The sequence below is a fragment of the Castanea sativa genome, chromosome 3, assembly GCF_040712315.1.
Source record: "Castanea sativa cultivar Marrone di Chiusa Pesio chromosome 3, ASM4071231v1".
Lineage (NCBI taxonomy): Eukaryota > Viridiplantae > Streptophyta > Magnoliopsida > Fagales > Fagaceae > Castanea > Castanea sativa.
This window is the reverse complement of record NC_134015.1, coordinates 21,601,421-21,612,886: the sequence shown is the minus strand read 5'-3', so window position 1 is coordinate 21,612,886 and position 11,466 is coordinate 21,601,421. Positions and strand designations below refer to the sequence as shown.

The window sequence follows — 11,466 nt, the reverse complement described above, 5'->3', positions numbered from 1 at the left end:
ACACGATGAAGATTAAGAAGCTCATTGATTACAAAACCCTTGGCGCAAAGACGCAGTACATTCTTCAAGAGAAAGATGAACTAGGACAAATTGTCTCCAGTCACAATTTTAGTGAATAATCACTTTGCATCAAGTTGCATCACCTTAGAAGACCCTTAAAATAATTCTTATATATGTCTAGGGTTGTGAGAAAAGAAACCCTACACAAATAGCTTGGATATGCGTGAAAAACGGATTTGGAAATCTGAATTTCGTAACTCTTGATAGATACATTTGTCGAGCTATCAGTCAAACTTTAAATATTAAATTTCAATAGATAAATCTGTCGAGCTATCTGTCGAGTTTTAATGAGCAACACTTATTCACTTGATTCTTTAACAGATTTGCATGGCTTCAATCAGTATTAAACACATCCGAGATCTACCTAATTACAAGTAAAGTGTGTTTGGTCAAAGGATTAACCAATTCTAAATGACATGTGTTCATAACAAGTTCCACATATGTCCTAACACAAATAACATGTGAGCAAAGATAAAAAGACATGGATCTAAACTAAAATCATGCTAGAAACAAGATAGAGCAAGAAACAAGTCGGAGAAAGCAATAAAACATATTATTCAAGCAAAAAAAGAGCAAGAACATGCTAGGAAAAAGATTTAGAAGGTTAGGGGTGTGGATGATAGCTAAAAAGTTACATCCACACTCCTAAACCCCAAATCCAAGATGTAGAACCAAGGAGGAGAAGATTGGGTACAAGAACACTACCTTGTATTGTTGGTGAAGATGCAAGATTCAAGAAACTTTGATGTGTCTTTTGGGTGTTTTTTTTTTTTGGTGTTTGAGAGAGAGACAACGTTTAGAAAAGTACCAAGAAGAGAGCAAAAATCATAAAAAATTGGTCTCCCCTGATGCGAGGGGTGCCTATGGCTATTTATAGCCACGACACGCTTTTCGAGGTAGCGGCCTTGGAGGGCCGCCGACCTCAAAAGATCTTAGCTCCTGTTTTTGAAAAGGTATGGAACTTGAAAATCCAACGGTCGAATCAAAAGTTATGACTCTCGGAAGTTAGTGGTGCATCGATCGATACATCATCCCAGTTTTCGTGACATCTCAGCCATTCTAACTCTAATTTCGACCCATGATTAGTCGTTGTAATGAGAATTTGATAATCTTTGTAATGGCATTGGTTTCGACCTGTTTTGACAGCCAGATCAAAATTAGAGTTTTTGGGCCCACCTAGGATCGACTTCGGGTCAAACTTGGTCAAAGTTGTTAAAAATCTCCAAGAAGCTCGAGTTTGATGTAAAACGATGAAAAATGTTGTTTTGTATGGATTTTGACGTTGTTTGACCTTTGGTCAACCTAAAGTTGACCAGGGGCATTTTGGTCATTTTGGCTGAAAAATGCACTATAAGCCCTCTAATGTCCTAATGGGTTGCGCCACGCCATTGTATATGTTCTCATGACCCCATGGAGAGAAAATGATATTTTTGGATTTTTCGGGATCAAGCATGCAAATCGAGGGCGGACAAAATACGATATCAACAAACCACATCAGCTTAATGTTTGCCATGTATGATTTTTTTGTTAGTAAGTTGACAGCAGAGATTAAAATATGATTGATTTTCTGTTTTTAGGAATTGGAATAGTAGCAAAATCAAAATAGGGCCCAAAATAGAAATCAGCCAAAAATATAGAGACCAAAAGTATATTTTCACCTAAATACTACTAAAAAAAATGTGTATATATATATATATATAAACCATCGGTATGAAAGAAGTTTCCTGGTCCAATTACTGAGTGGTGGTTGACATAGACTGGTTTAGCGTTATTCATGCCAAAATTGTAGAAAGAGCAATGATTTGAATCAGATAGAAATTGACATGATGAAATAATGAATATACTGATTGATGTAGTCTGCTCAGAAAACTAATTCACATAGTCATTGATTGTTATAAGTGAAACCAATACTTCATCTTTAAAGATCAAAACATGACAAAATTTGCAAAATAATATATTTTCTCTTCAGTTATTTAAATTGACATTGTTTTAAGTTATTTGGAGATCTAAACTCTTTTTTAAAAAATAAATAAATTCATGTTAATGAGAAACATGATTTCGTTACTAAAACACGATTTCAGCTGATTTGGTAAATTTTCCAAATCTAAACATAAAATATTATTATTAACGATAATATTTTATAAATTCTCCATCTAAACATAAAATAAAATCACCATTAAAGAATAAGTAGACCCGGTAAAATTGTTGGATAAAGGGGATTGTCATTCCTATGATCTTTCTGTGGTCTTTGACAGGTCGGGTTAACTCCGAAGGGTCTGTATTTTGTTTTTTAAGTGAAAAAAAAATATTATATATACTTTCTAACTTCTTATTTCCTTTTTTTTTTCAACCAAAAAAAAATCATGTAAAGATAAAAGTTGAATAATAAAAAATTATTTAATTTTATAATTTGATCATCAATTCTAATAGTCTAGTAGTCAAATAACTCTACAAAAGAAGAAAAGAAAGTGCATGTACAAGTTCTGCATAAAACATGAGATAAAGTGAAATCATTTATAAATATATAAATATACAAGTTGGATTAGCTTTTTAATGCAAGATTATTTATTTGCTGAAATTTGGAAATGTTTTATAGTTGGATCTAACAAAATATTGAGGCTTTTAAAAATGTGGTACACAAGAAAATAAGATAAAAAATTTAAAAGAAAAATTCTAATCCAAACTCATACAATATATACAGATTTAAGAATAAAATATATTAAGTTAGGTAAAGAGAAAAGGAAAATAATTAGAAATAAAATTTATAATAAACTTTAAAAAAAAACTAATTAATTTTAGTTGTAAATCTGGCAATGAAAACATTTATATTTAAGAATCACTAGTCAAGTTGACAAAGTATTTTCATCTACAATATAGAAAATTTAATATAACTTAAGGATACAAAAATACATTGAAAATGAGTTAATAAATTAAGTTTTAATTTTATAATAAAGACTGATGGCCAGGTTAAGTTGGGTATAAGTTCAATTTGGCTGGGTCGGGTAAAATTAGTTACAAGTTAGATACTTAGCAAACTAAAATGTGTTACTATTCATAAATTGTGTGTGTATGAGATTTTGCGAACAAAACATTATTAGAAAACATGAATTGTGATGAAGTAGAAGTAACAAAAGAACTTATGTCAGGTTCTAAGACTTTAGAAACTAATGTATTAGAATTTCAATATGTATTATGTTGGCAAACTATGATCAAAATATAGAGTCTAGATTTAGGCCTGCTCAAAGCGTGTTTTTATGTAAAATTAGAATCGAGTGATTGCAAGATTTATTGGTCGAAATCTGTAAGGCTTGATCGATAAAAAATTAGACTCGATCGATTAAATTTTGTGTAGGTTTAATTTTCTGCAAAAATTCTAATTTAGCCCAAGTCCATATGACATGTAGGGTTAAGTGTTTTACTTCACATATAAAAGGAAAAACTCTAACTACGTTTTAGAAATTTTAGAAATGTTGTGTGTTGACAGACAATGCATTAAATGGTGTTCGTTTAAAAAGTTGGATTTTTTAAACACGACCAGCATTTTTGGAATGAAAGAAGCATTATTTTGCCATTAAATTACATGATTAGTGCGAATTAGAGTTTTCTAAGTGTTTTCCAAGCCGCCTAAGGTTTTCTTTTTACTATTTAAACCCATTATAGCATTCAAGACAATTAAGTTATCAGATTAATAAAATTTCAAAACTTTTATCTATCGCTAGTGGATTCCAAAAATCTATTACATTATGAATTTAAGTAACCTCTTGCAAATTTAAAGTTTTTATTAAAAAATTAACGTGTTTAGGTTCTTTATATTTAGAAAACAACTTTTCTTCTTCTTCTTCTTTTATTTTTTTTTTATTTTTTATTTTTAACTTCCACGGCATTAAGTAGTTATAGAGTTAGTTTATGTATTTTAGCCATGTGCAGAAGATTAACGTTTTATACAGCCTTGTACTAGAGCGTTAGAATCAAGAAGGATAAGAAGAAAGTGAATGACAATTTCTTTTCAACCCAGTATCTGTCAACTTCTCTCTTTATTTCCATTTCTCAAGGTCATAAGATTTCTCCATGTGCAGAGTCTTATTAGTTTTAAAACATCTTTTCTCTCAAGAATAAAGGCACGAAAAAGTTTCCCATGTCTTCATATATAGTGGATACTGTCTCTTACGTTCGCTTTCCACTTAAATTGAATAATCCATAGTGGCAGATCGATTCTTGCAGTGGACCACCAAGATGGCATTCTGTGTGGTGTCAATCAGAAAGGTAAGTGAACGTGATTCTTGTAGCAGTCCACCTAGCTAGATGGAATTCTTTATGGTAAGGATCAGGCTTCTTTTTTTTTTTTTTAAATAAATAAAATAAAAAAGTTGTTCTGATAAGATTATTGAGATCGAAGACCCAAGTTAGTTGGTTCACATGCAGTGGAGCTAGATTGATTCTCGATGTCCTCAACCCAATTTAAATATGCATGTTATTATACTTGATTAACAATCAACATAATACTTAAAGGAAAGTTGTTCCCTTCTGTCTGATAGTTGTGCGGATGCTCTGACTAAGGGAGGACGTACGTCGTCAGCAATAGAACATTTTAACTCGTTTTGTTAGATTATTTGATTGCTGTTAGTTTCCCTGATATACTTGTTTCTGTAACAGCATTATATAGTTCAATACAATCCATTGTTACCAGCAGGTACGAACCAGGATTCAAACCTCGGGCGGCCAAAGCTTAAAACAAATTTTTTTTATGAAAATAAAAATTAACATTTATTTCATATTCAACAAAATACTACATATAAAATAAATATTTCTTAAACATTTGATATTATAAAAATGTCAACAAAGTATAACATATAAAATAAGTGTTTCTTAAATATTTCAACACATTTATTAAAATGAAACTCGACGCTATTTCATATTCAACAAAATACTACATATAAAATAAGTGTTTCTTAAACATTTCAACACATTTATCAAAATAGAACTCGACGCTATTTCAGAGGAGATCCAAAAATATATATATTTAAGGGCAAATCTTAATTTTTCAAATTACATATGTATACCAGTTTTTTTTTTTTTTTTTTTTTTTTTTTTTTTTTTTTTTTTTTTTTAAATTGGGGGCTATTAGGACCAAAATTTTAAAATTTCATCACATATATACACACTAGTTTTTTTTTTTTTTTTGGGGGGGAGGGGGGCTGGCAATGGCCCCCCCTCCCATAGTGTAGGTCCGTCCCTGGTTACTAGTTAATAATAATGATCACTTTGAAGAATAAGTTAGTATCAAAACAAAGTCTAGTAGAGTTGAAAATGTTCGGGTTGAGACTTCTCATACCATCGAAATGATGCAAATGGGGTATTCATACCCTTGATTGGCATGTGCTAGACTTGGGGATTATATGCATCGATGTCTTTCCTTATAGATTTTGGTAGATGTGAGAACCTGTGCCCATCTTGCCTGTTTGGGTGTGCAATCAATGAATGGTAGGGGCTCCCACCATGGGTAAAAAGCTCATTACATTAAGAGCTTATTTGACAATAACTTATTTAGTTGAAACTTAAAACTTTTTGCTTAAAGTACTGTAAATAAAGTTAAAAACTAGTTTAAATAGTACAGTGAGACTCAGAAATAGTACAAAACAAATGTAATGAGAAATATTAATAATAATAAAAATAACCTAATTAAGTAGTAAAAATAAACTGTATTTTTCGGCCAATGTCAAAGGCAACTTAAATCAAAGGCAACTTAAATACTTAGTAGTTAGTTAGATGTAATTAATGTGATCCTACTAATTTAACATCTTGACCCGCTTTTTGAGGATAATCACTAGATCGGCTATGATGAAAATTGCCCCCGAAAATGGTATGCGTGTTGATCTCATATACCTGCCTTTTGTTTGACTAACACGCATAGAAGGTGAAATTCTTAGCTTGAAATTAAGGAAGTTTGGGATGCCTAATAAGATCTGCAACATCGTACTGAGTAAATTTTACTATTAAGATATTTTATTTCTGGAATGTAACACTACACAGATTATCACATCATTCAAAATTCAAATAAAATGTTATTAAATTCACTTTAATAAATAATAGTGTTTAATCTAAAACATCAAATTAATCTATCTTGACGAAGAGAATTCCTTAAGATATAGCCATTTCCGCTATTTTTAGGTGAACCACGTAAAACCATGTAATTCTTGCGTTGTGCGTGGTTGGATTTTTCCTTGTACTTCTATCTTTGTTGTTGCATCTCATAGCTGTAAGATTAGGTGTCACATTTCCTAATAACACTTAATCCATCACATACCACTCTTAATGCCTGACTTTTGCACTTTGAACGCTATGGTGAACAGGTCATGGACATTGTGCGGGGATTGTTATATAGTGTGGCATCTTTCCAAGTAACCGCTGAATGTATAAAAAGACGCATCACAAATGCCCCAAATTTATTGGAAAATGAGCAACTTCATAGGCTAAATCTTTTGACACACTTTTTATTATACATGTTTGTACACACTTTACGAAATCGTGTTTTCAATAAAATTGTGAAATCGTGATTTGAAAGCACAATTTCAATTTTAATTGAAATCGATTTTCACACATACACACTATGTGTGATAACCATTACCCAATTCGTAACATGTAGATGATTCATGATAACACCCACAACACACACACAAATAAATATAAATAAAAAAGAGTCAATAGAAGTCCCATTCTGTAGCATACAGTAGTTTATGCCTGCGCGAGGTGAGAATCAATATCTTTGGTGACATCAACTACAAATTGAAGCAATGTATGCGGGTCTACAACATCCTCATTCAGCTTTTCATATTGAATGATCCAATGCACCAAGCTGCCCTCATCTTTTTGACTAACTTCAATGATGAGTTTTAGGCTCTTGTAATGCTCCAGAAGATCTCCTTCAATTACTTTGAACGTGACAGACTTGTTTTCCATGTCGATGGCTTCAATTATCTCCTTGGCAACTGAAGTTTTATTATCTATGGTTTCACATTAAAATAAGTTAAAGGAAATTAAGACCATATATCTTAAAGAATCAAAGAAAATGCTCAATCATGTAACAGTATTCCTAAATATGAATGCATAGGGCCGAAGTCCTAAATCAAACTATCGACCTAAATAGGCAAATAGTTGTGTCAAAAGTTTAACCTATGTAAACTCTTGACTTTTACAAGTTGCAATTAAGGCATGTAGTAATCTTTCTAAGTTTTTATTTTGTTTTTGTATTTTTGTTTTTTGTTTTCTTTTGTTTTGATATTTCGATAGTTACAATAATAAGAGAGGGGGATTTTTTTTTTTTTTTTAAAGAAAAAAGGAGGGGAGATTTGACTCATGGTTCTTATAAAAAAAGGTTAGCCTAATCTTTCTAAGCTTGGCTTATTAATATTGTTTGGAAAAGGTTTAAAGGTCAGAAAAAAAAAAAGAAAAAAAAAAAGACTATCATATAGTGCTATCTCATTTTATCAAATCAAAATATTTAGTAATGGTAGTCTAATTCAGCTAAACAACTTACCAGCAACAAGAAGCTTAAGTAATTGAAAGACTGTTGGACCTTAATGTAGGTTTACACTATCAAATTAGTTGTTAAATTATGGCACACACTATTAATCAGGGTTAATTACAACTTCAAGTTCCCTTACCATGGACATAGTCCCAGCAAATAACAGAGCCCTCATTGCCCCAGTCACCTTCATGTAAAGCAACACCCTGTATTTTGTCAGGGCACACATTTGATATGTGGTGTGGCCTGCAGCTGAAAACCTCATGGAACTTTTCGGCAGACGCCTTGATCTCTATGTCAGTCTCCACCTTACCAAACAAAGACATTTTTTTTCTTTTTCCTGATCTAACTCCTAAACTGATTAAGCAGTAAACATATATCAGTAATACACTAGTTTTGCCAGTTTACTTTGGCTGGCAGCCTGGCACACTTATATAGAAGTTTTATGTGCCTTAGTTAAGGATCCAGTTCATATGGTATTGTTTGTAACCTAGAGAAAGGTGTCATTTTATTTGCTAAACTAGAGAAAGGTGTCATGGATTTGCATATAAAATGAAATTATTTTATTCCCTAGGCAGATATGTCATTGATATGTTTAGGGAATCACATTATTAGCTTGAGAAATTATTCGGTACACCGAGTGATTTCTTTTGACATAAATTATTTTAGATGTCCTTTCAATATATATATATAAATATATATATATATATATTATTGTATGTCTCATGATTAAGTTTCAGTATCAGCATCTTCCGGGTCATACCGGGTTACGGTTCAGACCATATGAATCACATAACCCCTTTTCCCTTGCACTGGAACAATCACAGAATGATAGAAAACCGATCAACATAGTTCTATCAAATTGATGGTAGCCACTGCCAGGGATGACAAAGTATAATTCACCATTAAACTCTCCCTCATGCGCTCATATTGAATATTGAATTAGAAAAAGAACAATCCACAATGACACGCTCCTACGCATGTTAACAAATTAGAAGTGATAAGACAAGCTATCTTTAAAAATATTATAACAATCAAATAATAGTGATCGATAATCATAAAAAAGAATCAAAGTAAAGCAGCACTGCAACAACCACAAAAATAGTAGCAGTGGGACAAATAGTTTATGATAATAAGAAAACAAAAACAAAAGCAAGTGGCTTACATTTTATAGGAGTACAAGTCAAAATCACATCAAGAAAAATGTTATGAACATAGGCATGTGTGAATAAGTCTAAATTACATGAATCGACTGGTAGACATTGATAGCAGTACCATCCTAGCTATTAGCATTTCATGTCGGTCCAACAAATGATTCAGTCAAGTCATGGTAGCAGGCGTTAGAAAATGAAAAATCTATTTCGACTCTGTACGATTAATATAGCTGAGTTTTATTGATTTATTGATCAATAACACTAATTATAAAACAATTCACACAGATTTATAGTTCAAGCACATATACGAATACCAAAATCTAAATGCAATAGAATATGAAAGCAGTAAAAACGATATATAAGATTTGATAAATGCGCGAATGTATATGTTTGTGCATATGTGTGCAGTTACGTGTGCGCATATTTGCTTAGAGTCTCAAGCCTCCGTAATTTTTTTGGTTTGTGTGTGTTTGTGTGTGCGCGCTTATGTGTGTGCATAGAGTCTCAAGCGTACCCAATTTTTTTTTTTCTTGATATAGTTGGCTTTATGTGAGTGGGATCAGGGACGGAGCCAGAACTTAGAGTTAGGGGGGGCGGCTCTGCTGTTGGCTGTGTACAATAACTTTGGCCTTCGACTTTGTTGCTACTTAATCGCTTAGTTACTAGTTGTTTAAAATTTTTTAAAGGGTTAGATTTTTTGTTTTAAGTAAAATTGGCTGATCAGGCTTAATTTTTTATTTTTTTTAGTTTTACTATTGATAATTTTTGTTGTTGTACTAATTTTTTTGGACTTGTATATTTCTTTTTTAGATTTTTGACATATAAATATTTTTTAATGGTCTTTAAAATGTGGAAAATGTTTGAACTGCAAACCTTTTTACAAATTGCTAATAATGTAAATGGTAAGCCCAAATGCGAATCAATAAGAATTTGTTACCTTAACCGTTTGTAAAAATGTTATAGAAAAATTTGTGACTATAACAATACTCTTAAAAGAATCAATGATATTTTTAAGGGAGCAAAAGTGTAATTTTCTAAAACAAAATTGCTAAAATTAGTACCTAATATATATAATAATAATAATTTTTTTTTTTTAAAAAGGGAGGGGGGCCATTGCCCCCCAAGTCCAAACATGGCTCCGTCCATGAGTGGGATTATTATTGTTATTATTTTATTGGATTTGGATTTTCTGATTTACCCTATGGTTTATTTGGCTTTCTTATGGTTATCAGGTTTGATATATTGGTTCCTTCTTAAAAAAAAAAAAAAAAAAAGGTTTGATATATTGGTACGTGTTTGTGAAAATGCAAGTTTTTTTTTTTGGGGGGGGGGGGGGGGGGACGAAATGCAAGCCCATTAACTCATCTGACACCCAACATTATTCTATCATATTATTGATGATACCCATTGACCATGCGCAAATATTGAATTAGAAAAGGAACTATCCACGCTCCTATGTTTACAAATTAAAATGAAAGTACAAGCTATCTTTAAAAATATGTGCCGGAACACATTAAACTATTCAAAAATTAAAAAAGTTGTCAAAATCCTTAAAAATATTACCACAAACAAATAATACTGATAAAAAATCATAAAAAATAATCAAAGTAGAGTAGCAACCACAACAACTAATTGTGTCAGGCCAATAGCATGATTCATGTCGCCTTGATACAATTTTTCACTAAGAAAAGTACCAGTGCGTAAAACAGATTATAATAATAGGAAAATAAAATCAAAAACAAAACCAATGGGTTACATTTTATAGGTGTACAAGTCTAAATCACTTCAAGAAAAAACTTATGAACATAGACATGTACTAAATTACACCTAGCGACTGGTAGACATTGATAGCAGTACAACCCTATCTTACAGGTCAGTCCAACGCATGATTCAATCAAGTCACATTAGCACGCGTGCACTAGTTAGAAATTGAAAAATATATTTACTTTAGATTCTTATATGATTAATATAGCAGAAATTACGGATTTATTGATTAATAACACTGATTATAATACAATTCACACAGATAATTAATTTTTTTGTGTAAACATGAATTAAACTATAAATCTTTTATTCAACCATTAAAAATTTTACTAGTTAAATTAACTGGAACTCGCCACAGATAACTAATCCAATCACATATATTAATACCAAATCTAAATACAATAAATATGAACTAAAGCAGTAAAAACAATATATAAGATTTACCAAATGTGTGTGCATCTCCTGTTTATGTTTGTGTGTATGTGCGCATGTGTAGGGGTGGTTGTGTGTGCCTGAGCCTGTGCCTGTGCCTGTGCCTGTCTTTTATGTTAATGTGCTCCTTGAGAGTCTCAAGTTTTTGTAATTTATTTATTAATTTTTTATAATTTAGTTGGCTTCATGTTTATCGGATTTTCTATTTTTTATTGGATTTGGAATTTCTGATATTACCCTATGGTTTATTTGGCTTCCTCATGGTTATCAATTATGATATAAAGGTATGTCCGTATGTGCCTGTTAATTAATATGCAACCCCATTACCTCATGTGACATGAGTCATGTCCTCATCTAACACCCCGACCATCCCCTCGAAAGTTGGATTCATAGGACACTGTCCTATGATTCCTATCAGTCAAACAGCAACATGGAGGGAGAGTTTCGAAGCTGAAGGACTCAGGTTGAGTGGTAGGTTGACACCAATTTAGGAGGCATCTAATCAGGAAATCACATCTATTTTACGTGAATGTT

At 31.8% G+C, this 11,466-nt stretch overlaps 1 protein-coding gene across 1 annotated transcript; it reads right to left on the bottom strand.

The window, feature by feature from the left end:
• Window positions 1–6,349: 6,349 nt before the first annotated feature.
• Window positions 6,350–8,045, bottom strand: LOC142628297 (MLP-like protein 43). Its single transcript, XM_075802393.1, has 2 exons — window positions 7,722–8,045; window positions 6,350–7,061 (listed from the first exon to the last, which is right to left on the bottom strand). Exons 1-2 carry the CDS (start codon window positions 7,906–7,908, stop codon window positions 6,793–6,795), a joined length of 456 nt encoding a protein of 151 aa, XP_075658508.1. The 5' UTR covers window positions 7,909–8,045; the 3' UTR covers window positions 6,350–6,792.
• Window positions 8,046–11,466: the final 3,421 nt, after the last annotated feature.